Genomic DNA, 27,180 nt, shown 5'->3' with positions numbered 1-27,180 from the left:
CAAGCAGCTGGCAAGTTATTTGTACCAGAATATTCTAAATTTCCGTGCATTGATTTTGCATTGGGACCCAACAAGCTATTTCAGGTCACAGTATCAGAGGAGCATCCGATCAAGCAAGCACCATTCAAGGAGATAATTGATTGTATTACTGGACCCTGCTTGAAGGGAGACCAATCAAAGTCGAAGGGAGACCGATCAAAGTCGAAGGGAAGTGATGATACTATTTTCCTCTATTTTGTGGTGCCAGGAGTCGTATATGACGATTTTAAAGTTCAGAACTTTCTTACCGCCAGAAATACGGTCGTCCAGAAGCCATATAAATGCTTAAAACATGTAAGTCAGCGTGTCATAAAAATCGACATCGAAGCTGCATATTCAGGAGGATCAGCCGGTACGAATCTGGAGAATTAAATCGAATAGCAATCAAGTGGATGAAATTTTGTCTTTTTTTAAAAAAAGCATTATACCCGTTCCTTGAGAAATTTTTACAATGGTTCATTCTTTATGAATGAAGCCATCATTATCCACTTACCCTTTAGACAAAGGCGATAGCGCTTTTAAATCGGTCCTACACACATAACCGCTGTTGCATATTTCGTTTAATTGCAGCCCTCCAGCCCACATAAATAGGATCTTTATATATAGAAAACAAATGAATAAATGCTCGGATAATGTGGTGCTGCGTGCAATGTTTTAACCTAATTGATATTACTTATACATGATCTCTGTCACTCAGGAAATTAAAACAAAACCTGTGAGGAAAAAATAAACCTCAACGTGCAGATTATTATTTTTTGCCAAAGGAAAATGTCCCACGACAGAGTAAAAAACCTCTGCGATACTCTCTATGAGCGTTATGATGCCATTCTCTTGGATCGTGTTATTCGTCTATTTCTTGAGTTGGCTTTATCAGATGGCTGTACCTTTTTTGGCTTATTAACCTCTGGTGTTGCTTCAGGAGATGCTTCGACTCGGGAATTTTTTCAAATTTAAAAAAAAAAGACCTTCAGCCAAAATGTCAAATTTGGTCCCAGCCTGAGAGAGAAGTGCCTGCAAGAGCAAGCCAGATTTGCCTTTCAGTACGTGCATGTGCACATGAACTTCGTCCTCCAGACTGGTGACGAGCCTATGACGAGCCTACGTGTCGTGGACTGCACTGCATTTTCTGCGCCTCATCGCCACCACTTAATTTTACAACCATCAGCTCCTCTCTCTTCATTAGCAATCTCCTTTACTTTTACCCTTTCATCATCTCTGCCGTTCTCATTATTACTGCCCTTTATTTCGATATTTTTTATTTTTTTATTTTTTTATTTTTTTTTACTTTTTACGCGTCATCACCATTTTTTTTATTTTGTGGCACTACTTTTTTTCAGCCTTTTCAATCTATCCAGCATCAATGCTCTTGCATTAATTAGCTCTATCCTTCCTCATTACCCATATTAGATCAATCTTTAGGTTTGTTAGCATGTTTATTTCCTGTTTGAATGAGCGCAGGCCCAGAAAAGACATCTGTCCAATATACACTGGTACTTTTTTAGCACGTTCCTTATTTAGTTCGCGGTAGGAAGTAGACGGAAAGTGGAGCATGGCAGAGTGGTCAACTGCTCTTTACTACTTTATTTTTATTTTTAATTTTTTATGTCACACTTTGCAAGATCCTAACTGATATTTAATGAGTATTGGACTTCTAGCAATGAGTTTTCAAGGAATCGCTCCTGAGCAAGTACAATGGCTAAAGGATAAAGTCAAAAAGGGAGAAGTTGTCTCCATGTGTGACTTTGCAGAAAATTCCAAGTACTTATATGAAAAAGATGCCGAAAAGGCTTATGTGGCCCTTTTGAAAAATTCCACCGTTATCTCTTAAGCAACACGAATAGCTCTGCAGAACAACTACGAGGTTTGGAAGCGCAATGAGGGGCCAGCGTTCTGGGCGTCCCAGAAAGCAGTGTTAGCAGCAACACATACTGCTGGTGAGTTAGTAACTGAAAGTGGATATGTGGCAAATAACCTGGCTCGGAAGGGCAGGATATCCATCGTCTCGTCACAGACAGAGGAATTGTTTGGTGGTATGATGGCTGTTATGATTATTATTATTATTATTATTGAATACTTGGGTACTTAGTATTTAACAATCAATATCTAGTCCAACGAAAAAGTCGAGTAGCACCCTTCCTGCCACCTAGACATCCTCCAACAGGTAAACACACCTGATAATGAGGAGTCTGGGCTAATCTCCTCCAGAATTCATGTATTCAATTAGCGTAATTAATATTGATAAAGGGGGATTTTGATGCGTCAGTAGAGTAAGTATCGAAAAAAAAATTCTCTGATCTATTTTTCATATTTATTTATTTACTTTTTCCTCAAACAGGCGAGGTCCCTTGGATACGAAGTTGTAGACGTTCAAGAGTATTACACTTGTGCTAAATGTCCTCGTCCCAACTGCAACGCTTATTTCAAGCGTTTCGGATGGCACAGACCATGTCTCAATAATTTAATAGGACATGGAGATATTTTACATTTTTAAGTGTCCAATCAATTTAATCATGCACGCGTATCGATCACTGAAGAAATCCATCATTGAACTCTGGTTATAGCATGGGGAGCCATGGACGATGTTTGGGGGAATGACGCCATTGAGATCTAATTATTTTTGGAAGGGTGTGAAACGGATTTATTCAAAGCCCATGATTTTTTCAATGATGTCTTGTGCGAATCCTGTACTTCAGGCTGGCTTGTGCGTTTTGTCATGAATCGGGGAAAAGGATAGGATCGCCAATTGCTTGCCTAGAATGTTTTCAACGTGAAGATGCGTTAAAAAGAAAAAGAAAAAACGATCCTCCTCCACGAACGCCACACTTCGGTTGCACTTATTTGTTGTGAACCACAAGTGTTTATTGTTAATATGTATAGACATATATTTACTTTTGATTCCATCAGATATACTCTCTAGCATGAACGGAATCGATCCTTTTACTCATCTCCTCAGAAAAGAGACTTGTGGAACCATTTTTTTTTCTTTGCTTATAAAAATAACTTTATATAACATGTGCATGTACATGATCTTCATGGCTCAATAGCAAAGACGCTCTTCCTGAATGTTCTCTTTATTCATTTCATTCTTCCCTTCTTCCTGTTCTCTGTTCTTGTGAGCATCCAGCACAGTGCTGAACAGCATCATGGCGTTATTATTTTTATTTTTTTCCACGTTCATCTCCTTATTACATGATACTGCATCTTTTTTTTATGTCAGTCGTGAACACAAGCAAAAAAAAAAAAAAAAAAAAAAACATTTACACAAAAAAAAAACAAAAAAAAAACAAAACAAAAAAAAAAGAATAAGGAGGGGGAAGGATAGAAAGAAAGAAAGAAAGAAGAAGGAAGGAAGGAAAGAAAATAAGGTAAAGAAAAGAAAGAGAGTGTGTGGATGTTGTATGCGAGAGAGAGAGAAAGAGTGAGAGCGTTGAACGGGGTTCAATCAGCGACAAAGAGTATCAAGAGTTGTTAACCCAACAAAAAAAAAGAAAAAAAAAAAAAAAAAAGGTTCGTCGTATTGGACAGTTTGATCATCTAACGAACCAACAAAGGCAAAGGATGGCATTGCAGGACGTATAGAAAGCACTGGGATAGAACAAGGCCAACAAAGCTGTTTTTTGCTTTGTCCAAACAATGAATGGCGTGTTTAAATAAATAAAAAAAGTAGTGTAACCATTGTTTTCAACGTGACAACAGTCCTTGTTCAATCCAAGTTCCAGAGACTGGGCTGTGGGATGTGTGTAGTGAGATGTGGGGGAGAGGATGTAAGGATGTGGGGAGGAGAAAAAACACTTTTTCTTCCCCCATTGCATTTTCTCTTTTAAAAAGAGTGTAGAGAGAGAAAGAGATGTTCACTTAAATAGAAAAAGTAGCACAAACCCCCTTCGACCCCATCATAATGCAAATCTTTGTTTATGGGAATAACCCTTTTTTGTAATCAATGCGCTTTCTTTTCTAAACTTCTTTTCGACCCGTTATAACATTGTCCAAGGGGAAAAGGAGAGGGGACAAAAGAAAAAAGAATCACTCCATTACCCATTGTCTTTTTTTTTTTTTTTTTTTTTTTTTTTTTTTCCAATTCCCATTTCATTCTTTTTCACTTCTGTAGTGACAACGAACTAAAGGAGACACCTTGCTTTGATACTCAAAGAAATTCTTTATAAAACATTTTTCTTACCCCACAAAAACATTTTTTTTTTTTTTTTTTGCTTTTTATCTTTCATCTCATCCTCAATTGCATTATTATCAACATCATAACGACCTTTTCCCCTTTCTCTCTCCTAAACTACAAAAACTTTTCAGCAATTATTTATTACAAAGGAGCTATCGCAAATGGCAATGGCTGCAGGACAGACTGGAGTTATCATGACCCTGATCAGCTTGAATATGTACTTGGCAAAGTCATCTTGGGCTTTGTCCTATGCAATAGCATCCTTTGTCACCATGGCTCTGACCTGGGTCGCTATCACAGGAGCCGCTACTCGATACCGTAAAGTTAATTGGGTCCTCTGTATACTAAGTAACCAGCTATCCGAATTACCATTGTCCGTCATGTGCATGGACGCCTGTTTTTACACGTGGTTGACTCTCACCGGTACATTTCGTAAGTTGCATTGCGTTGCGTTGCGTTGCGTTGTGTTGTGTTGCGTTGCATTTCATTAATTTTGCCGGAGGGATTAAAAAGAAAAAAAAAAGCTTTTTATACAGAATATGAACATCTAACCATGTTTTACTCATTTATCGCATGAAACATAAAAAAATAACAAAAATCAAACCCTCTTGGGAATTAGAGGAGTCTTCGCTGGTACGGTTCTTCTATTATACAAACATCATCACAGCCGTTGGTCTATTACATCTCTTCAAGCGATCCTTCGAGGTTCAGGATCTAGGACAACAGTACTTGGATCAGCTATCTAAGAAGAGTGACGATAGGATAGAGCTCCCAGGGATTACATCGTAAAGCAAAAGCAAAAAGCAAAAAGCAAAAAGCAAAAAGCAAAAAGCAAAAAGCAAAAAGCAAGCAGATGATGTGACAAAAAAAAAAAAAAAAAAAAAAAAAAGACCAACACAAACTAATCAGATATCTTTTTTTTTTTTTTCTTTTTATATAACTTGACAAATATATACATATAGACGAAGATTCTGGCAGCAACTCCTTAACCCTTTCATCTGGCCAAAGGACTGCACCATTTATGAAAACAGTAAATATTCCTTTGCTTGTTATCGTGGGAAAGGACTTGAACAATCAATCGTGGCTGTCATATTTATTTATTTTTTAATATCTCTATTCAACATAGTTCCATACTGGACAGCAGCAGAACGGTTGGATGCAGAGAGAACAGATGGGTGGAAATCAGCTGTTGACATGGAGTTGGATGTTTATCAGCCTCACTCCGTCGTGGCAGGAGACGATAGACCTGTTCTTGTAAGTTTTGACCGAAACCATATCATATGCTGATCGGATGCGGAGTAAAAAAAAAAAAAAAAAAAAAAAAAGAAAACTGAAACTTTTTTTTATTTTTTTACTTTTTTTTTTTTTTTTTGGGGGGGTTACATAGTTTTACATGCATGGAGGTGGATGGACTATGGGCAGTAAAAAGTTGGTGGGTCCACTTTTGACAGAGATGATTACATATGACTGGATTGTGGTTTCGGTAGACTATCGGTTAAAGAGCAAGGCAGGATACCCAACTCAACTGATCGACTGCAAACGTGCTCTACGATGGGTCAAGGATGAGATCCGAATCTTTGGTGGAAATCCTCAAAACATCGTCGTTGCAGGTGATTCAGCAGGAGGACAGATAGCTCTGATGTTAGCAACCACAGCCAACAGGCCAGAGTATCAACCCGGATTTGAGGATGTGGATACCTCAGTCAGAGGAGTCCTCGGACTAAGCCCTGTGGTCAACCTAGTGGATGAAGGAGATCATTGCAACCATAGATCCAGGACCAGATTCATCAAGGAAGTTGCACTTCGGGAAGGATCTCCTGAATCTGAAGAAAGTATGAATTTATTTCAGGAAAAAATAAAAAAAAAAAAGCAAGTCAGATAAACGAAAAACGGATAGTGCATTGATCATCTGGTCTTTTATACCATGCACCACCCCATTTAGATGTCAATTTCTTAAAAGATCACTCACCCAGATTTACACTTCGAGGAGCAGGCTTTCCTTGTATGGTGGTTCAGTAAGTTGAGACCCTTTTATTGGTTGGTTGATTTATTTGGAGCGCTATCACAAATCGTGAATCCCTTATTGACAAACTGCTTGTCTTTTCAATCATCTTCTTTGTCAGTGGTGATATCGATACATTGGTACCTGTGCAGCATACGCGAGATTTTGTACAGCATTTCCGTAAAAGTAAGTTTTTTTTTTTTTTTTTTTTTTTTTTCTTCTCTTATTGAGTTTTATATAGTTCATTGGAAGTCTAGATTTAACTTTTACTAATATTATTATTATTTATTGTTTTTAAAAAAAAGCATGCACGGCGCCTATTGTATATCTAGAAGTCCCAGGAGGCCACCATTGCTTCCACCTGATATCTTCGCCACGGTCCTGGTACATTGCGATCACTGCAGGTCAATGGCTCAGTTACCACTTTGATGGCATCAACAACATTGATATCAAGAAAGACGGCAAGCAACCAAGAGCTGAGGAGCTTGTTGAATGGGGCTGGTCTACTTAAAAAAAGAGATTCCTAGTTTTCATGGCATGCTTTCAAGGCATTTTGATACCCACACACACACACATTTGCGATGATAAAAAAAAAAAAAAAAAAAAAAAAAAAAGTTAGTGTCTGTCTGGCGTGTAAATTGAAAATACTAAAAGTTGATTAATATTTTAGCTTGGTTTTTCGATCGCTTTGTGCGCTGCTACTTTGCTTTGCCCTGCCTGCTCTGGCTGACTGCTGTGTTTGTTATTTACTTTTTTGCAATTTGTTTCAGCTTCACATTGTCTCACGCCCCCCAGGAGTCCGTGACGAAACAAAAAACAACCTTAAAAGCATATCGATACCTGTATGCACTTGTTCATGGACATGGATCATAAGATAATAAATATCTGTCTACTGTCCTCAACTTTAGGCTATTCGGTCCGTCTAATTATCATTTCGTGGCTCTCACGAATGCTCACTTTTCTACTCTTCTATTCATCCATGTACAAAATAAAAAAGCTTGTTAGTTTTTACACCTTTGCTTGATCACACCTTGCCCACTTTTTCATCATTCCTCATTTCATCTCTACCTCTCTTTGTCTCCATTGCATGACTCTTTACATCCATTAGATTTGCTTAATTTCTTTATTTTGACAGTTGCTCTTAAAGAGCAAACACAAACTGCTACGTTCCTTTGGCTTCGCCAGACTTCACTTCCCCCTTCCTCACCGTAATAATAAAGTCTTTTAATCTCTAAAAAAAATGTCTCTCCCCATACCACAGCACTCTCACTACAGAAGCACTGCTTCTCTTGACAAGAACTCTTTCCTCATACCACAAAAGTTCTCACGACGTCCCACTTCATTTACTTCTCCTATCATTTCTACTTTGGTAGTTCTTGCCTTTGTAGGATGGCCTTCATTCTTTGTACAGCTGACAATGGCAGTCGCTCCACGCCCCGTTGGTGGTTTTGCTATCTGTCAGACCACTTCCTCACTACATATCCAGGGTGGAGTGACCTATTCTGATGATGGAACCTATCTCACCACTACGAATCAACACTTTCGATTGGATCTCTCTAAAGGATTTTCTTTATCCGGAGCCTCAAACCCACCCGTTTGGGTTAATATGACCACTCATTACTCTCCTTTTCAGAGATTCCATGCCGGTGCCTGTACACCAGACTCGGCTACGTTTCTCACTGTCGGAAACGCAGACTCTGTCAACACCGGGGCCTCAGGAGGTGGATTCATGATGGCCTACAGTGTTACCAAGGGCACATGGATTGCGGTCACCCAGGCTGTGAGTGAAGCAACTGGCTCCAATAACAACGGCTCTGGGAGGCGGTATGATCAAACCGGAGCAGGTGCGGGGATCGTCGGTGCAGGACGGACTATGCCTGGCTTCGCTCTTGCAACAACGACGAATAACAAAGCTATCACTGGACAAGGTGTGGTCATCGGTGGTGGCTGGATCTCTCAAAAGGGTTCTACTCATTCTGCATTGGCGACAGAGTTGACAAACTTGGTTACAGAGGCAGATTTGGTAACCATCGGAAGCGATGGCTCCGTAGAGTCGCTCACTTGGTCGGTTGTTCCCAAAGCAGGGAATGGTGGCTACAACGTTAATCGTAATTTGGGGTCACTAGCAGGCGCCAAGGTGGTGATCTTGCCCTCATCAGGCAAGGCTGTGGTATTGGGCGGGGTGACCGGTGGACGATCTAATGGGTTATCCTTTTCTACTATACCAATCATTGACATGGCAACAGGGGTTGTCATTCTTCAGGTATAATTCCAACTTATTTCTTGATTAGAAAAAAAAAAAAAAAAAAAGCATACGGGAACTGTGTCATATAATATGATGCTTATTTTATTCTATTCTATTCTATTCTATTTTTTTTTTTTATTTATTTATTATCGGTCATAGAGAACTCAATCAAGCACACCAAACGCGACACCCCAAGAGCGCTATGGTCACTGTGTTGCGCTCTGTAAGTGTTTTTTTTTTAATCTTTTATTATTTTTCTGAGAAAGATTGTATTATGAAATTGATAGTGTTGACTGACTGACTTTTTTTTTTTTTTTTTTTTTTTTTTTTCGAATGTGGTTTCATTTTTGATACTCGAAACCATTTCAGCTGCTGATGGAAACACAATCTATGTGTTTGGGGGTTCGCTCGTCTCGAATGATATGCTTACAAACAACTTTTTTGCGCTCGATATCAGGACATGGACATGGCTTCAACCAACGGTCAAAACGTCGTTAGCTTCACCACCACCTGTGAGAGATCATCAATGTGTCATTATTGGTAACCAATTTTTGTCTTTATTCGGATTCAATACCAACGGGGTACCGGATTCAGGTAGTAGTGCCAGAGCTACACCTCCTATTTATGTGCTCTCCACTTCACAATGGGAATGGTCTGCTCAGTATACACCCCTACCAGGGACACCAGCGCCACCTACACCTCCTGATGTTCCGACGGATGACAAAAAGAGCAAGATCAACGGTGTGGGAATTGCGTTTGGTGTGATCTTTGGTCTGGCATTTCTGGGTGTAATTGGATACATGATATTTTCACACAAGCGCAAACAGAGACGGAAAGCAGAGAGATTGAAGTTGATCGAGCTAGAGGAACAAAAGAAAGAGGAGGTCAGACTTGAGAAGGAAAGGTTGGAGAAAATGAGGGACGCTCCCTTACCACCAACACCGCCTATGATGGCTCATGTATATAATAATGACAACAATAACAATAATAATAATTCAAATTACCAAGGACAGGGACAAGGTTATGACTATAATACCAATATGCATACTAATAAAAACGGTGGAGCGTACTATCAATCACCACCGCCGCCCCAGATGTCTGGCGCTCCCTCCACAAACTATTATCAAGCACAAGATCCCTTCCAGAACACAACTTATCAGCACTATCAGCCTCAATACCAGCAGCAACAGCAAATACAGCCACCACTGACAAGCAATTCGTACTATCCACAGACAGGAGATGTTTATGATAGGGCTCAATTTAACCATCCATCCTCATCAGGGCCTTCATCTGCGTTTATCCCAGAGGAGATGGGTTCAAGATCATCGGCCATGGATGCAAACTACGTTGGAGGATATCCAGGTCATCATCAAACAGCTAATTATAAGATGTCACTGGAATCAGAAGGAGGAACGCGTCTACCACCTGGACCATCATATCGTTAGTAGATAATTAAATAATAAAATAAAATAGTTGTAATTTGTTATATTGGAAATGCGGAGCCTTATTCGTAAAGTCGCTCAGACCAACAATGGAAATTCAAAAGGTTTTAATTCAGTGTTTCAATTGATCTTCAATTACCCAATAGTCACGTGTAGAATGAACACCAAAAAAAAAAAAAAAAAAAAAAGAATGTGAGATCTTTTTTCTTTTCTATTCTTCCTTTCCGGATTCCCATTAAACTTTCATTTCCATTCTTTTTTTTTTTTTTTTTTTTATTTTTTTTTAGCTTCACTCCTTCCTCTCCCTAAGCTTCAGTAAAAAAGATAAAAAAAGAAAATATGGCTCAGAACGCTGATGTTAAGCACAATGTAGTTTGCGTCGTCATTGACGGCTGGGGCATCTCACCTGAGAAGGACGACCGTGGTGATGCTATCCGTAACGCAAAGACACAATATATGAACAAGTTTGAGAAGGAGTATCCCTTCACGACCTTGGGTGCTCATGGTCTTGATGTTGGTCTTCCTGATGGCCTCATGGGTAACTCTGAAGTAGGCCACTTGAACATTGGTGCTGGTCGTATTGTCTATCAGGTACGAAAAAAAAAAAAAAAAAAAAAAAAAAAAAGAGCCTTTCCTCAATTGAAAACGTTACGCCAGATGAGGTCATTGTTCGATTTCCTTTTTTTTTCTTTCTTTCTTTCTTTCTTTCTTTTTTTTTGCCTTCACAGTTTACTCGGAAAAAAAAAAAAAAAAAAAAAAAAAAAAGGTTCCAATTGATGAATGATTAATTTTTGTTCATACTTTATTCTTTTTTATTTTATTTTTTTTTTTTATTTTTTTTTTTTATTCAATTAAATAGGATATTGTACGCATTGATCTCGCAGCTTCCAAGAAGCAGTTTGGTCAATTGGAGAATATCAAGGCCTCCTTTGAGCATGCTAAGAATGGAAACGGTCGTCTTCATTTTATGGGCTTGGTAAGTATTCTATAACTTTACTTGTGAACAAAATTGGTTGGAAGAAATACTAAATACCGATCAAGCTTATCTCAATTCTTGTCTGTGCTCAAGTTTGGGGCACAGTTCTTTTTTTTTAATGAATTGTTTTACTTTTTTTCCTTATCAATGTTTCGTGTGTATTATGTTATTCAGAGATAAAGAAAATATTTCCCACAAAAAAAAAAAAAGAACTAATCTGTTCCTTCTTCCCAACCCCAAATGCTCTTTTTTTTTTTTTATACAAAATATAGATCTCGGATGGAGGAGTTCACAGTCACCAGAATCACCTTTACTCTCTTTTGGATGCTGCCAAGGAAGCTGGTGTTCCTGAGGTCTACATTCATTTCTTTGGCGATGGTCGTGATACTTCTCCTCGCTCCGCTTCTGGATACTTGAAACAGCTCTTGGAAAAGATTGAGCAGATCAACTATGGAAAGTTGGCCACGATTACAGGTCGTTACTATGCCATGGATCGTGATAAGCGCTGGGAGCGTATCAAGATCGCTGTTGATGGTCTTGTCAGTGGCGAGGGTGAGAAGACCAATGACCCTGTCCAGGTAAAAAAGGAAACTAAAGATTACATTGATCAGGAAGGATTGATTTCATGACTTGCTTTTTTTTTTTTTATCTTTTAGTTTTTAATCTATTTTGTATTTTTGTCAAATAGGCTATTGAGGACAACTACAAGAAAGATGTCACGGATGAATTCTTAAAGCCCATTATTGTTAATGAGGAAGGAATGATCCGTGATGATGATACGATCTTCTGCTTCAACTACCGTTCTGATCGTATGCGTGAGATCTCTTCAGTCTTGGGAATCAGTCCTACACCCATGGAGGTCAAGGTCCCAAAGAACTTGCACATCACTACCATGACTCAATACAAGAGTGATTTCCCTTTCCCTGTTGCCTTCCCTGCTCAGTCCATGACCAATGTCTTGGCAGAATGGCTTGCCAAGAAGAAAGTGCCTCAGTGCCACGTTGCAGAGACTGAAAAGTACGCTCACGTCACATTCTTCTTCAACGGTGGAACGGAGGCTCAGTTCGAGGCTGAGCATCGTGACTTGATTGCTTCACCCAAGGTTGCTACCTATGACTTGAAGCCTGAGATGTCAGCTGCTGAGGTGGGTGAGAAGGTCGCTGAGGAGATTGCTACAGGCAAGTTCCCCTTCATCATGTGCAACTTTGCTCCCCCCGACATGGTTGGACACACTGGTGTGTATGAGGCTGCTATCAAGGGTGTCGAGGCCACAGATGCTGCTATTGGTGCCATCTATGAAGCTTGCAAGAAGCACAACTACATCCTCTTTATCACAGCTGACCACGGAAATGCTGAAAAGATGTTGTCCGATGACTTCTCGACCCCTCACACTGCTCACACCTGTGCTCGTGTTCCCTTCGTCATGACCAGCAACACTCACAAGTTCAATGATACCAAGGGCGCTCTGTGCGATGTTGCCCCCACCATCCTCCGTGTTATGGGCTTGGATATCCCATCTGAGATGACTGGCCACAGCTTGCTCCAGGAATAGAGGGAAAAACAAATGTACAGGGAAAACAGTATACAGCTTGACACATAGAGGTCCTATTATTACATCAGCATCCAGAAAAAACAAAAAAGCTAGAGCCAGCTTGTAGATGATGGAACAGTCTTTAATAAACTGAAATAAATTACATCTATACTTTTCTACAACATAATCATCGACGACGTTGCCGTCTCTTTTTAGGGTCTATTGCAAAAGGTTGATCAAATGCTTCTAACAGTCTCTTCACTTTACGTTCGCCGAACCCTGGTAATACGCCCAATTCGTCAGCAGGTGCATTCATGATATTCTTGAACGACTATTTTTTTTTTTTTTTCAAAAAAAAAAAAATGTGTGAGAATCTTAAGCTGTAGCAGAGAGGATAAGTATCAGAAGAAGAAAAAAAAAAAAAGGCATAGCTATTTGTCCATATTTTCCCGTTACTTACACCAAATGTCGACGCAAGTGTTACCACATCAGTCTTGTTGATAGACTGGATCTGAGTCAAACAGTCTGTCAATTTGGAAATATAGTCGTTGCTAATCCTCTCTTTGATAGCATCAGGGGCCTTATTTTCGTAAGCTTTGTACGTTTCAATGTAACGAGCAGCCTCTTCATTGCTCCATGCACAGACCAATGTAAGGTTATTTAGCATTGCCACCCGTGTCAATTCGCGGATGGCTTGCTGATGCATTTCCTTTAAATATATTTAATAATAAAAAAAAAAAAAAAAAAAAAAAAGAATAAGGATTGTATATATTTTACAATTAATCGCCATTAATCACAATAAATAAATGAAATAAATAAATAAAAAGATCGGAGCGACGAGAGAAAGGGCAATTAGAGACTACTTACCACGTCGACAAGAACCAAAAGGACGCGAAGCACGAATGTTTTTCCTAACGTAGAAATTCGATTATATATATACTCCGGATGCAGTCGATGATACCGGATACTTACATGAACGAAAACAAGCCAATAATGAGAATAATGGGATAATAATCACCAACGAAAAAAAAAAAGAAAAAAGAAAAAAAAAAGAAAAGAAGCTTTTAAATATTTTATTATTTTTTCTAATATTGGTAATATATATCGTCACAAAGCATTCCTTACCTTAAATACAAGATACAGGATGTCAGTCCAACAATGAAATCAGGCACGATCTCACCATATTCGTAAGGTACATTTTTGATGAATTGAAGCAAGGGATTCCCGCGTTGTGAAGGTTTGACAACAACAGTTGATTTTGATTTTGGAACAAATACAGGAGTGGTATTTGCTTGCTCAGTAGTAGTTCCTGCTGTTGCTGCTGTTGCTGATGTTGCAGCGGCGGATGATGATGACGATGATGGCTGTATCGCTGAGGTAATGACACCTGTACTATTAGCGCTAGTATCATTAGTCATGGCAGGGGTATCATTGTCTATATCGAAGATATCATCATCCAGTATGACATCTCCTAGGTCGTCCTCAAAACCAAAGTCATCGTCTATAGGTGGTGAGATGGCTTGTTGCTGCTTCTGCTTTTGTTGTTGATGATAGTGTTGACGAGAGCTTACTATCCCAGGGGTTTTTTGAGTACTATCCTGAGTATTGAGTTTGGTGGCACTCCCAGACGACTGACCACTGGAATTAGAAGGGTCCTCTAGACTAATAATGCCTTTAGGTTTGAAGAGTAATGGTGGTTTGTCCGCGTCAAGCTGCCTCCGTCGCTCCTCTAATTCCTCGCGCGAAGGCATCTTGAAACCTTTTACAGTTTTCGCAGAGCCATTGTCTTCTGAATTCATGGCGGAAAAAAAAAAAAAAAAAAGTGGAAAAAAAAAGTGTAAAAAAAAAAAAAAGACCGCGACGACAAATTAGTGGCAAAGGTTTGCTTTTGAAATCACCTGATTATAGTGGCTTGTCTCTTCGGGATTTTTGGTGAGGTAGGCCCCTCTGGTCCGGACATGGCAAATTAAGTAAAGACATGCGGTGATCTTGATTGATTCAGTTCATCTTTTTTATAAATACCTACTTCAACAATCACATTATTCATCATGCTGCGTGCATCACGTCCAGTGGCTCGCACTGTCTCTGCTGCTATCAGCAGAGCTACTGCTTCCCCTTTGACCCAGGTTCGGGCTGCTCATACTGCCCATTCGAATGGTCATGCTGGTACCAGAGCCGACCCTGCTATTCCTGGTGATGAAACCGGCTTTTTGCCTGGTGACAAGATCACTGGCGACACTCAGATTGGATCCTATCCCAACTTGCCAATGTACAACCAGCAATGGCGTGATGGAAGCATCGCTTCCGGATACTCGGATCGTCAGGATCGTCGCAACTTTGGTGAAACTGTAATGTCACATACAATCAGATATCCGGATATATATATTATATTATATTTTTTTATATTTTTATTTTTTCATATTTTACCTCATTTCAGAGCGGAAATCCAGGATGAAAGGGGAACTCAATTCTGATCCGAAGGAAACAAACAAAAAAAAAAAAAAAAAAAAAGTGATAATGAGGGCTAATTGATAATATGATCAAGGAGGCTATTGGACATGGCAATTGGATTATGAACAGAAGAATATCGCAGAAATGAAGCGATACGGATGAGTTAGGTGCGTTAGCATCAATGCAGGATGAAATATCTTTCTCTATACGAGCAATTGCATAAACAATATCAGGAACCCATAAAAAAAAGAAAAGACGCGATTGAAAACGACAAAGAGTGTCTTATTAGTTGTGTCTGCACAATAACCCTATTCATCTTGACACGGATAAGGACAGATCTATCAATATATCCTTGTCTTGTTGCCATAAAGGACTTCACCTCTTTATTTTATTTTATTTTATTTTTTTTGTTCTTTTTCTTTATTTTTGCTTCTATGAAAACCGTATATATTTTTTGTCTTTTTATTTTATTTTAATTTGTTTTATTTTAATTATTTATTCCTTATAGGTCCCTGAGGAAGATGAGATGCTCAACATCTTTTCTCCTGATGTCTGGATCTTCCCTGCCTCATTGGGTGTGAAGCGCCTTTTGACTGCTGCCGCTGCTTTCATAGGCTTTGGATACCTTCTCAAGGAGACTTTGCCCGAGCCTCATTTCGAACGCCGTACCTATCCTCATGATGGCCTTCTGGACGCCCTTGGTATTGATGCTTCGGATGAAGTCATGGTTGCCAAGCGTGGTGCCCGTGCAGAATAAAACAAAGTAATAAAAAAGAAAAAGAAAAGAAAAGAAAAAAAAAATTGAACGCCTTTCTACTTTCCTTACTCCTTCACTCCCCCACTCTTTCTCCCCCTCTTGATTAAATTACATAAAAACATCAACAAATGATGATAAAGTGAATAGAAGCAAAAAAAAAAAAAAAAAAAAAAAAAAAGATAAAATAACAAATGAAGCAAATTTCAAACATAATAGATGCTCAATGTATGGTTATAAAAGGAGCTTGAGGCTAGAATGTTGGAATAGCTTGAATTAAGGAAATATAAAGAAATGGCGAGTGTATTGAAGTACACGACTAAAAAGCAGATTGAGCTCAATGCTTTTTTTTTTTTTATTAAAAAATGTCATATGAACGCGTTTTAATATGTCTATAGATTTTCTATGGTTATGGAAGGGAGTGATGAAGAGACAGTCCTCTTCCTTTGCTTAACAAAACGCGTCAGACTCGTTTCAAAGTGGTGGGAGGGAGTTTTTTTTTTCCCTTTAGTACTTGCAGAACATGACATAGCACCAGTTCATCCGGATCTTATCAAGGAAGCTCTCGTACTTCTTTTCCTTCTTTCCGGCTTTAGTATCTTCATGCACCTTTCCCTTCTTTCCTACCTTCTCTTCCGCCCTCTTCTCTCTCTTTCCTCCAGACTGTCCTTTCTTGGGATGACCTTGTTCATTGGACGGCTTATAGGGCTCGTTTTCAGACAGTGTATCGAGTTCGTCAACGGAAAGTGGATAGAGCTCTTCCTCTTCCTCCTCCTGTTCCTCCTCCTCTTCCTCCTCCTGTTCCTCCTCCTCTTCCTCCTCCTCTTCCTCCTCCTCTTCCTCCTCTTCCTCCTCTTCCTCCTCTTCCTCCTCTTCCTCCTCTTCCTCCTCTTCCTCCTCCTCTTCCTCCTCCTCTTCCTCCTCCTCTTCTTCTTCCTCTTCTTGTTCCTCTTCTTGGTCCTCCTCTTGCTCTTCTTCGTCCTTCTTAACCTTGTCTTCATCCTCATCTCCCTCATTGTAGTCCTTGTAGACAGGCATCCTTCGTTTAACTAAATCCTTGGAGCCTTCCTGCGGCTTCGACACAAGAGCAACGACCGACTTAGGAGCCGCGGTGACCGGGTGCCCTGGATAAATGCGTGGAAGAGCATTCTCAGCAGCTTGAGAGACTGGGTACCCCGGTGGATAGTATGGCTGGCTATTCACAGCACGACGGTAGCCATGACTGCCTTCACTAGCTTCAGCTGCATTAATCACAGGGATGTGCTCTGTATTGTTATCGATCCAGAGAGCACCTTCCTGAACAATGCTTGTGACAACGGGAACAGGCGCTTCAGTTGTTGGCACCGGCGCTGCTTGGGCCACGAAAGAGGTTGCCAAGAAGATAGCAAAGGTCAGAGTACAGTGTTTAATAAAAAACATGGTGATGGAGTAGGGGAAAGACTTTGGAAATACTGGCAGAAGTAATGGTAGTAGTGGTTAAGTGCTGGTAAAAGGTAGTGCTTTTGTGAGAGTAAGATTTGAAAATGCTAGTGTTGGTACCGTAAATGACGGTGCGATAGCGAGGGCTTTTTATACCCGTTTTGAACGAGAGTTATCACTTCTTTTTTTTTCCTTCTTCCTTCCTTTACTCTTTTTCCTTCATGGGTTTGAGCTTGAAGCGCACGAGTCATGGTACTGTCAGACCAAAGATCGCCAGCCAGCCAAGCAGTCCACCGGTCAGCCTCCTCTCCTCTTGCCCTTCCCTCAATTTAAATCCGTGGGAGATAAAAGGAGCTGTAGAGCAGTTAGAGGCGTTCCATAGACTGGTTTTAGGATGGCCCTCTGTATAGCCTCTATCTGCAGAGTACGCGTTTATAGCCAAGGCAAAGGATTGAGGCTAGAATGGGTCCGTTAGTGATGGGTTTAATGTTCATGCTTGTCATAATTGGCCTCATATGCCACTCAAGCCTCCTCCCCTCTCAGAGAAACCATTCAATACGAATTAGTTGCGAATTAATTTCACAAAGCTCTTTCCAGGAAAGAGTGGTTTCTTGTGCATATGTTATCCAAGATAAAATGACAGTAGCGAAGAGTTACCACACACCCAGCCAACATCTTTTTTTTTTTTACTTTTTATTTTTTTTATTATTCTTTTTTCGTGAAAAAAATGGCAGCTAAGGGCTAGCAGCATAATATTGTACAAGTTTATTGGGTCTAATGAATCTCTATAGGGGGTTTTTTTTTTTTTTTTTTTTTTTCAGCTTCTATTGTCTATTGAGGTCCTTCAGCCTTCTTTCTAGGGAAATCTTTTGCAAACGTTTGTGAAACAATCAGAGGAAACGCAATTGTTGCATCCGTATGGACCTTGATTGACTTGCCATCCATCCTGATCTTCCCCCATGAAACAGCCTCATCAGGTCTGGCGCCCGCATCACTGCCATCGAACTCTTGCCCCGTGTTGATAAAGACTGCATAGTCTGCTCCATTACGCTATTTTGATAGATGTCAGAGCAGTGTTAAGCATTGATTTCGATATGAGTTTGGACTAGCTTTAAGTCTCACTCTTTGTTTCCTTTTTCTTTTTTTAAAGTTTTAGGTAAGTGCTACAATGGCACAATAACAACATTCTCACATTTAAAATTATATTGATTTCAGTTGCTCTTACCATAAGGTTTGCATTGCAAATATGATGCTTGACAACACCTCCGCCAAGGATGATGACTCCAGTCTTCTTTGCAAATACTGCCTGGTTGTTCATGGCTCGAATGTCAGAAACAATATCAATGATCAACCCAGGGCTCTTGTACGAGTGAAAGTAGATCATATCACCAAGCGATCCGTCCGTCAGTGCCGGGCAAAAGACTGGAATGTCGTTCTATAGGGTGTTCCAACAGTATACATATAAGCCATCTTAATTAGTAAAGGAGTTGATTCAAATATATTCCAGTTCCTACATTTTTCTCTCATATCGTTCGATATATTTTTTTAAGGGTATTATTACCTTATATGCCCAGTAGTAGATCGATTCTTCATGTGCAATTTCTTTGCCTAACCTCCTGATCACACTGCTAGGGGTCCAATGAGCCTTGATCTTCTCATCGTTCTGTTCCTCCAACATCTTATCCAGAATAGGGACCACCCAATCTTCAAATTTACAATAGTTGTCATTCGGGACCAACAGGTTACCGATCCTGTTCAGACCTTGCTTCCTCAGTTTAGTGCCCTCCAAACTGAAATCACCCAAGTAAGTTGGTGCTAAACACTTGATGAAATCCTCTTCGACCCCTCCTGCGGATGAGACCAGACAATCGACTAGTTTATGTTGAACCAAGAAGCAGATCACCTCACGAACACCGGACGAGACCAGATTAGAAGTATAGCCCAAAAAGATCTTGCATTTGACTGATTGACGATATTCCGGATCCAGTAACTGGGGATCAACAGCGCTGTCGGATGTGGGTTCAGGCAAAGGTTCGTCTGAGAGACGCCACAGACGCATTTCGTTGATGATCTCAATTGCACGACCCATGGCTGAAGCCTGAAAGCCTGAAGTAATGAATGTTGAGAGGAGCGAGTCCAGTGTAACAGTCTGGTTAAAGTCGGGGCCTTTGATCACAACAGAGCCCTTGGGCATCTCGGCTGATGCCATAAAGACCGCTGCTTGTGTCGTATCGGGAAGTGCTTCTTTTGAATCCATGGTGAATGACCAATGAAGAGGTGGATGTTGACAAACATAAGCTTGTTACCTAGGATAAAAAACATGTGCAACGGCAAATGTGGCTTGCTCTTGTAGATACCTTTTTTTTTTTTTTTTTTTTTTTGGTCCAGGAATGGAATGTGCTCCTGGTAACTGGTATGACTCGTCAGTCGTCACCAGCCTGTGTAGCTTTTGTGCAATACTAGCACTCACTGACAGGCTGGGACCAAGGAAAGAGTCTCCTACTTCAATGATCGCCGTTTCCTCATTTCCTTCACTCCAATTATTACCGTCGAAAGTCCTCTCTTTCTTCAGTCTTCGTCTTTAAAGTCATGAAAAAATATTGACTGTCACCCAGGGCCTATTTGAATGCTTGTTTCCTATCATAAAGCCAGAATGTTCAGGAAATTGTTCAGTGCTACTACAGAGACAATGGGTCTGCTGAAGCTATCGATTCCTGACAACAACAAATGATTCGTCCTGATCACCGAGAGAGCATGCCACTCATGCCGCTGCCAATTTTGCCCTCAAACATATCAAAGACGAGCCGGAACGAGCCTCTCAGGATAAAGTCTTGCATTTTCCAGCGAGCGGCATCCCACAGGAAAAGATCGAAGGACTCGAGCTCGAGTTTGTTAGTGAAGTTTTCAAGGAGAGAGGGTCCTTGCTGTTCGCCAGCTCTTATCAGATATTGCATATGCCAACAGTAGTTGTTCGAAGGATCCATTGTTAGCTGGCATTTCCATTTTTATTCATAAGGTCAGAACCTTGTGTGACGGTCATGGTGGGACCTTAATAAAAGGTTCCCACCTGGCAACAATAATAAAAACAAGTTTTTTGATCTCGTTGAGTCGTCGTTTCAGAAATACTTCAAAAGGAGGTACTTCAGGTCAATCAAAGAGCTGATGGCCCAGGATCAAGCAAGGCTGCACAGCAAGAAAATTGCTGCTACTAGAAAGCCGATGATAATGCCCAATGGCGCGGAAATGCCAGCTTATGTCGAGTACCAATACTGCCATGACCATACGTTAGGCAGCCTTACTGATCTTGGCACCCGACAAATATCGAGTGATACTCCAAATCTTTATCAAGACGCGTGTGCATTTTGTTACTCCACCATTGAAGCTCACTATATCTTGATATTAAATAGTTAGAGGCATCTAGAGGCATATAATATCATATTTTGCATCATCCCTGAAGGTTTCAAGCGTTTTAGAGCAATACTGAACGAATTCTCTAGTTTTTTTCGGAGTATATTGAATGGAAATAATAACATGATCCTTTATTGGAGTGAATTTTTCTGGGAAATAGAAAAGTTTAGCTCTCAAACAGAAGTCCAAGCCGCACAGAAGGACACTCACTAGCATGGAGGTTTTGCCATTGGTTTAAAAAAAAAATCGCTACACCTCCATTAGCCTCCTCTCACAATGAGTTCAGTACCAAGTATCACAGCAACTTATAGCGCCGAAACCACAACAGGGACTGCTAATTCGGCTGAAAATACCTCAGGGTCCTTGACCTTCGAGACGCCCATTCTTCTCTCCAATGACGGCAGTGGTGCTGCTGACGATTCCGCACAGACCAAGAAGGAGCTATACTTAGAAGCACTCGCAAAGGCGCTGTCCACTATCCAAGAATCCATCAATACGAAATTAACAGAACGTCTAGTCCAGCAGGGTGTCCTCTCAGAGACGACGGACAAAGACCCAAGTGTCAATACCAAGCTGAGGACAAAAGTCCCTGGTCAACCTAATAACAGCAAGAAGGGTCAAACTAAAAAGCAACAACAACGGCAGCAACAAGGACAAGAGCAGGAACAAGAACAGGGGCAGGAACAGGAGCAGAGCACGAAGGAAATTACAAAGGGCAAAGAGCAGAACTCAAATCCATCATCATCCGATGCTTCAACCACAGTAACACCTACTCTTGAAGGTGCATCCATTTCATCCGCAACTATTCCTGTAGCGACACCATCAGAGGATGTAGAAATGAAAGATGATAATCCATACAGGCCTAAAGGGGGTATCTATGGCGATGATGACGAGGAGGCGGAACAGCGCGAGAAGGATGAAGTTGATTTGGTTATGGAAGCTGATCCTGGTGAAGTGGATGGTGCCTGCTTAGAGCTGCCCAAGGAACAACAGCAGACAAACAAAAAGAGGAATGACATGCCCATTGATAATGCGTCACAACTGACAACAGCAAAGAAATCGAAAGGATCAGACGATGATTAAATAAAAGCTTTTTTTTTTTTTTTTTTTTTTTTTTTTTAATCATGTGTTTTTTTTATTATCTATTCATCAAATAGTATACATATTCATCAAACAGAAAAAAAAAAAAAAGAAAAATGGAAGGCATATGAAAGGCTAACGCGTTTTACAAATGAACACGTTGGTATCCATTAAAAGGAGAATGAAGTGGAGAGGAGGAGTGAAAGGCTAGCTTTCGAGGTATAGGGCATAAACGTTCTTGTCTGGAAATCTAAGACTTTAAAATAGAAATTGAAATAATGCAAATGATGCCCCGAGAAAAAGAAAAAGACGCTCCAGACGACTAAAACTTTTGTTCCAGAGGTTGAATGTGATGTTGAGGGAAGCGAACGTTCAAGGCATAGACATGTGTTCTAAAGATCAAAAAAAAAAAAAAAAAAAAAAAGTTAATACACATGACAATGGGAAAAAAAAAAAAAAAAAAAAGAGAGACATGTGCTACTGCCGCTACTTACCGATCGAGAATAATCTGCCATGTCTCAGGGTCCACTCGTTTGGGTGTCTCATGAACACGTTCATCCATGGTGACAGCATATCCACGTTCTGACAGAATGCTAATGACAATTTCGACAATCTTGGGGTCTGACAAGATTGGATTTTGACTGATCAGAGCAAAAACGAAATTGCAGAAGATTAATTTATGTGTGCATACTCTGGATTCATTTCCTCTTAGGTAGTCATATATCCTTACGATCTCACAAGTGCCTGCCCACTGATGGCATGGCGAGCGACCATAGGAGTCACTTCCTGGTCAATAAAGCCGACAGCTTTAGCAAAGATCTCAGGCTCTGCCTCGCAATAATGCTCCAGTCGTCTAATTAGATCCTGGCGTCTATTGTTCGGAGGTAGAGATATATATAAAGCATCAGCTAGCTGATAATAAATGTAATATGATACCATAAAACACCCTGAATATATAAATTACTTACGCATGAACACCAATCTTGGTGGCAAGAGGGATATGTGAAATGGCTTCATAGGTGTCATGCTCTAGCTCTAACGAAGATTGATATTCAAACTCCTTGAGGATAATGCGCATCACACTGTCAATACTTCCAACAGCGTTGATCAAGTCTATAGATATTAATGAAAGGTGTTAGACAATTAAACTTGTAACCGTCTTTCGCACACACTCAGCTTTGATGCCAACACTTACGGAATGGGAAAATTTTGCTGAGCTTCAATAAACACGAGTAGTGGTCCTTGAAAATCTGATATCTGGCGCGGATGAGCTATAGGCGCAAGAAAATAACGAATCAAGACCGAGTTAGACAAAAAAAAAACCTCCCCCCTTCACCTTAAAAGCAGCTATTATTTCATGAAAAGGCAATGTACTATTTTACCATCTCATCATAGTCAGTAACGCGCTCTTCCTTAATTTCACCCTTGCCAGATCGAAGAACTTGTGCGTTGTGCTCTTTCACCAACTTTCCGCGCATTAATTGTCGGTTAACCGAGATTTCTTCGTCCACATATAACACGCAGATACGGAAGGTAGGTCTGGGGAAGAAGTCTTTCAAAGGTGTATGTTTAAACTCTTTTCGTAACTCATGCATTCTCTCATGAAACAACTTCAAGCATTCAACCTGGACCTCGCTTCTTGGGAACCCGTCGACCAGTACACCCACTTCTGGCTCACAATCCAGCAGGGCATTCAACAAATTCTCGACTACCTTCCCGTCACTGATCATGAGGCCTTTGTTTATCAGCTCTTTACATTCAGGTGTTGACAGAAGTGATGACATGGAAATAGGTGGGTTTGTGATGCCTCTAGCACGTAAAATGGCGGGTGTATGGGTGCCTTTTCCTGATCCTGGAGCACCCATCAACCAAATGATTTCCTTGGGGAATCGCATGTTTTCACGGCCGACTACGTCCTGCACATTCTTGAATGCTTGATTAAAAATTAGTTTGGCATCCTTAATTTCAGAGACTCTATTATCATTAATAGATTATAAAGCCCCCCTTCCGATCTTGTTAGTGGTGGGTAATGATAGGAAAAACACTCAAACAACGACAGACTTGTCCATGGAATGAGACTTGACATAAATGATGTCATAGCAGATCAAGGGATATCAAACCCCTGGTGTGCCGATGACCAAGGTGTGCTTTGTTAATGGCCATTCGTGATCATCATAAGGATCCCTTGTCGTTTGTTCATTATAGTCAGTTGACCGATGAAGAGATAATTTTCAAAGACAAAGGAAAATGACGATCAAGAACGGTTGGTGGGCACAGATCAGGGTCGTGCAATTTTTTTTTTTTTTTTTTTTTTTTTTTTTTTTTCAGGAACAAAATGGATGAAAGCTGCAAGCCTGGAGGATACAAAAGATCAAGCTTTGTACATATACGCACCTCTTTTCATGTTTGTCTTTTTGAGCAGTTTCATTCATATTCTCCTCTTGAACAGTAGCGGTAGCCAAGGCTGGAGCTAAGGATCATAGAGTAACGGTTGATTGAGCATAGAAACTTGTTTAATTAAAAGTAGAGAAAGATGAAGGATGGGGGAAGAGTAGAGGGAAAACAAGGACAAAATCGAACAAAGCGAGGTTACTCCATATATTAGAATAGCACTTACCCTGATTAACGTTCGTTTTCTCCTTGTTGACAATTGGTGAGTTGGTAGTATATTGCCGAAGAGGGTTCGCTGTTGAACTGGCGAGCAAGGCTTTTCGAGTAACGCTGGTTCTTCCATGGAGGAATCGATTCGAGTTGATTAGTAAATGGCTGTTACACAAAGACGACTTTGACCAGAGGGTGTTTTGAGTGATCCGTGTGAATGTAGGTGTAATTTGTTTAAACGCAACTTGTCTAATGGTGGCAGCGATCATTTTAGAAGTGGACATGATGGGGGTGATGGTGAATGAGGGGAAAGACGAAGCTCATACTTAGCCCAGCCCCACAGAAACACCTATAAATATGTATTTATATATATTTTTATGTTATTTTTTATTCCAAGGATCCTTTGTCCCACATGACCTGAAATCTCCATCTTCCTTGTTTGCAGATTGCACTGAAAGTGAAAATATGTATTTGTACAGATATAAATATTTTTATTTCATTTTTTTTTTTTACACACAGACCAAGCAAGGTCGGGAGGGACATGAGGGTGATAGAAAACTATGTGGCACAAAGACGAAGAAATCATTGCTTTCTTTTTTAGCAGACGAGACATGCTTAGTTAGCTAAAGCCTTCTTTTCGTCATCCACCTTGTCATCGACAATTGCAACCTGGACATAGTCTTCGGAAGTCTCCTCTTGCTGGATCTTGGCATAACGTGCTGCACGACGCTTCAGACTCAACAGACGAAGGAACAGACGAAGGGTAGTAGCTGAAACAACAAAAAAGGACATGGCAATAATACCGATGCAGGTCAATGCGAGCCAGTCGAGCGTGCGGAACCAGTCATCGATGGACTCCATGGCATCCTCGAAGCTTCCTTCAGCGGGTTTCCGGCCGAAGGTAATAGGAGTGTAGTTGCCGAGAGTACCATCAGGCATGATCTCAATGATCTGCTGAGCAAGGTCAGTCTGAGTAATCTCGTGGCCGTTCACCTCAACAATTCTCTCCTGGAGAGTAACACGACGGATAATGGATCCATCATCAGCAGTAACATATTCGGTCGAGGCAGTCACTTGAACGGTCACCAGACCGCGATCGAAGGCATTCATCAGATCCTCAGCCTTGGTCTCGGGATCCAAGGCTGGGCCAACGATGACACCAGCCTCAACCTCTACAGTAACCGTAATGGGTTCTTCAGGTTTATACTGAGACTCCATGCATACAGGGACATTGTTGAGTAGAACCTGGTTAAATGGTAAAAAATAAAAGAGTAGAAATAGAATTGTATGAGTCGATGAAGGTAAAATGCAGGACGTTGCTGTGTTTCATCTCGTAATGAAAATAAAAGAGCAAAGGTTGGGCTGTGCTCATTTGGACAGGGTATAATTTGATAGACATACCTCATGGTTTTGAACATCGAAGTTGAAAGCAACGGCCATGATACGCTCGGCAAGGAAAGTGCCGTCGTCGGCCAAAAGATCGTCGGTTCGCTGGACAGTGACAACAAAAGTGTCCACACCAGATTTGTCATGGATCTCCTTGACCTCTAATTCAGTTTCAGAGATATCGACCAATCTCTTGTCGACCTCTTGTGCGGTGACAAAGGCTATTCAGTGATAGGAAGCGCAGAAGCGGAGTTATAGTTGTTATGCACACATCGAATAAAAGCCATGGCGAAGCACAACATTATTATTATTATTATTGTTCTTTTTCTCATTGTTTTAACAGATGTCTCTGTAACCGAATGCTATGGTCATGACCATAAATTTGATGTTGGAAACAGAGAGGGGAAAAACTACAGACATTTGTCTATGTGGGTGTGGATGTGTAATGGATTCTTAACTTACCAGTCAAGGCCAAGAGGGCCGTTGCGACGGTAAGGAACTTCATGAAGAGATTACAACAGCACGTTAGGAGATAAAGAAAAATGAGGAGAAAAGAAAAGTGGTTGAAACAAAAGTTGGAATGGGAATGAACAGAGAGTCGCTCACAGGGCGAACAGTGTCTATATGCCTGCGGCGAATTCTCATAATAAGGGGTTCATCTCTCGCCAAGAAAAGATGGTATGTACGTATAATTTTGTACGAAGTTCACGAGACTAAAAATCAAACTATACATTATCAGAGGGTCGCTCTTTTTGATTAGACCTTTTCAAATATAAATGGTTTACTTAACAGAATTCTTATAATTGAAAAGACTAACCAAAAAGAGCGATAAGCTTGACCCTCTGTATATTTTGTATTGTTTCTGCTCTTGGTTGCAAATCTTTATCTGGAGCAAAGTAACACAGTTTGAATAGGCTCTCATGATAAAAGGGCAGAAGATAATAAAAGGGTTGATGCTTTACTGTGGATATGAAAGAGAATTTGGCTTTACGACCATATCACCAACTGCTTTGGTATAAGGGTCGAGAATAATTGTAGAAATGATTAACAGGGGTTGCTATCATGATCCTTATGCCGAGATGGTGAGGTTTTGGCATCTTACTTGATCCTTTGTAACCGCGATAACAATAGGCTCTTTGCTAGGATATTGCATACTGATTACTAATCATAACGGCGCGTTTAAAACAAACACTTTATTAAACTCTAGTGATTAAGACTATCTATTTGTAGTATACCATACGTGAATAAATTTTATACGATTCCATAGATCGTTTTAATAAAAAAAAAAAAACATTGCCACTGAAGAAGGATGCCAATCTTGAAGAATCATGAGTGATGAAGGGTAAGGTTCATGTAATGTTTTAAGAAAGGAAAACGCTAATCTTTTTTTTTTTTTTTTTTGGTCTTGCATAAATGGAAGAGAGGGTTCACTTTTCAAGCAACCCCGTTTCGTGCTGTTTTGTGTCTGTGTGTCTGTGTATAAAAAGTGTAGAACCAAAAAAAATCCGATCCTTCAAGAACTCACCAGATAATTTTGTAAACGAGACATTTAATGTAAAAATAAAATAAAAAGCAAACGGGAGAGTAATTGCCAGAAACGTCTCGATTTTGCTAATTTGGGTTCTTCATTTATCGTAAAATGAAAGAGCGTCATTTATTCAATTTATTCTATATA

The 27,180-nt window shown here is 40.3% G+C and overlaps 11 protein-coding genes across 11 annotated transcripts; 5 read left to right on the top strand and 6 right to left on the bottom strand.

Moving 5' to 3' along the window:
- Positions 1–1,661: 1,661 nt before the first annotated feature.
- On the bottom strand, positions 1,662–2,940 carry BCR41DRAFT_372536 (hypothetical protein; the record flags this gene model as incomplete). Its single annotated transcript, XM_022026693.1, has 5 exons — positions 1,662–1,735; positions 2,012–2,078; positions 2,360–2,488; positions 2,728–2,790; positions 2,929–2,940. The coding sequence occupies 5 exons, from the start codon at positions 2,938–2,940 to the stop codon at positions 1,662–1,664; spliced, it is 345 nt and encodes a 114-aa protein (XP_021879266.1).
- A 2,684-nt stretch (positions 2,941–5,624) lies between these two features.
- On the top strand, positions 5,625–6,723 carry BCR41DRAFT_372535 (Alpha/Beta hydrolase protein; the record flags this gene model as incomplete). The annotated part of the gene is made up of 2 exons (XM_022026692.1): positions 5,625–6,042; positions 6,518–6,723. The coding sequence occupies 2 exons, from the start codon at positions 5,625–5,627 to the stop codon at positions 6,721–6,723; spliced, it is 624 nt and encodes a 207-aa protein (XP_021879265.1).
- A 435-nt stretch (positions 6,724–7,158) lies between these two features.
- BCR41DRAFT_423898 (hypothetical protein) lies at positions 7,159–9,903 on the top strand (the record flags this gene model as incomplete). Its single annotated transcript, XM_022030347.1, has 3 exons — positions 7,159–8,475; positions 8,617–8,680; positions 8,827–9,903. The coding sequence occupies exons 1-3, from the start codon at positions 7,453–7,455 to the stop codon at positions 9,900–9,902; spliced, it is 2,163 nt and encodes a 720-aa protein (XP_021879264.1). The 5' UTR covers positions 7,159–7,452.
- A 262-nt stretch (positions 9,904–10,165) lies between these two features.
- On the top strand, positions 10,166–12,570 carry BCR41DRAFT_325149 (2,3-bisphosphoglycerate-independent phosphoglycerate mutase). The gene is made up of 4 exons (XM_022021570.1): positions 10,166–10,490; positions 10,759–10,875; positions 11,148–11,453; positions 11,564–12,570. The coding sequence occupies exons 1-4, from the start codon at positions 10,239–10,241 to the stop codon at positions 12,425–12,427; spliced, it is 1,539 nt and encodes a 512-aa protein (XP_021879263.1). The 5' UTR covers positions 10,166–10,238; the 3' UTR covers positions 12,428–12,570.
- Positions 12,571–12,593: 23 nt separating this feature from the next.
- Positions 12,594–13,824, bottom strand: BCR41DRAFT_308785 (restriction endonuclease type II-like protein; the record flags this gene model as incomplete). Its single annotated transcript, XM_022020929.1, has 4 exons — positions 12,594–12,737; positions 12,867–13,115; positions 13,274–13,373; positions 13,532–13,824. The coding sequence occupies 4 exons, from the start codon at positions 13,822–13,824 to the stop codon at positions 12,594–12,596; spliced, it is 786 nt and encodes a 261-aa protein (XP_021879262.1).
- Positions 13,825–14,384: 560 nt separating this feature from the next.
- Positions 14,385–15,766, top strand: BCR41DRAFT_357825 (hypothetical protein). Its single transcript, XM_022024967.1, has 2 exons — positions 14,385–14,754; positions 15,366–15,766. The coding sequence occupies exons 1-2, from the start codon at positions 14,455–14,457 to the stop codon at positions 15,612–15,614; spliced, it is 549 nt and encodes a 182-aa protein (XP_021879261.1). The 5' UTR covers positions 14,385–14,454; the 3' UTR covers positions 15,615–15,766.
- A 352-nt stretch (positions 15,767–16,118) lies between these two features.
- BCR41DRAFT_410220 (hypothetical protein) lies at positions 16,119–17,030 on the bottom strand (the record flags this gene model as incomplete). The annotated part of the gene is made up of 1 exon (XM_022029431.1): positions 16,119–17,030. One exon carries the CDS (start codon positions 17,028–17,030, stop codon positions 16,119–16,121), a length of 912 nt encoding a protein of 303 aa, XP_021879260.1.
- An 819-nt stretch (positions 17,031–17,849) lies between these two features.
- Positions 17,850–19,311, bottom strand: BCR41DRAFT_325146 (deoxyhypusine synthase). The gene is made up of 3 exons (XM_022021569.1): positions 18,592–19,311; positions 18,256–18,465; positions 17,850–18,080 (listed from the first exon to the last, which is right to left on the bottom strand). The coding sequence occupies exons 1-3, from the start codon at positions 19,285–19,287 to the stop codon at positions 17,862–17,864; spliced, it is 1,125 nt and encodes a 374-aa protein (XP_021879259.1). The 5' UTR covers positions 19,288–19,311; the 3' UTR covers positions 17,850–17,861.
- A 1,318-nt stretch (positions 19,312–20,629) lies between these two features.
- On the top strand, positions 20,630–21,528 carry BCR41DRAFT_357822 (hypothetical protein; the record flags this gene model as incomplete). Its single annotated transcript, XM_022024966.1, has 1 exon — positions 20,630–21,528. A coding segment is annotated over exon 1 (803 nt), but the record flags the coding sequence as incomplete, so codon positions are not given.
- Positions 21,529–21,610: 82 nt separating this feature from the next.
- On the bottom strand, positions 21,611–24,449 carry BCR41DRAFT_357819 (hypothetical protein). Its single transcript, XM_022024965.1, has 8 exons — positions 24,136–24,449; positions 23,913–23,988; positions 22,901–23,492; positions 22,714–22,789; positions 22,487–22,631; positions 22,249–22,389; positions 22,013–22,159; positions 21,611–21,910 (listed from the first exon to the last, which is right to left on the bottom strand). Exons 1-8 carry the CDS (start codon positions 24,401–24,403, stop codon positions 21,841–21,843), a joined length of 1,515 nt encoding a protein of 504 aa, XP_021879257.1. The 5' UTR covers positions 24,404–24,449; the 3' UTR covers positions 21,611–21,840.
- Positions 24,450–24,588: 139 nt separating this feature from the next.
- On the bottom strand, positions 24,589–26,658 carry BCR41DRAFT_388078 (hypothetical protein; the record flags this gene model as incomplete). The annotated part of the gene is made up of 4 exons (XM_022027960.1): positions 24,589–25,364; positions 25,521–25,726; positions 25,968–26,004; positions 26,608–26,658. 4 exons carry the CDS (start codon positions 26,656–26,658, stop codon positions 24,735–24,737), a joined length of 924 nt encoding a protein of 307 aa, XP_021879256.1. The 3' UTR covers positions 24,589–24,734.
- Positions 26,659–27,180: the final 522 nt, after the last annotated feature.

Source organism: Lobosporangium transversale, assembly GCF_002105155.1.
Source record: "Lobosporangium transversale strain NRRL 3116 chromosome Unknown BCR41scaffold_31, whole genome shotgun sequence".
NCBI classification, from domain to species: domain Eukaryota; kingdom Fungi; phylum Mortierellomycota; class Mortierellomycetes; order Mortierellales; family Mortierellaceae; genus Lobosporangium; species Lobosporangium transversale.
Note: the sequence above shows the minus strand (reverse complement) of the source record. Positions and strands in the feature narration are given on the sequence as shown.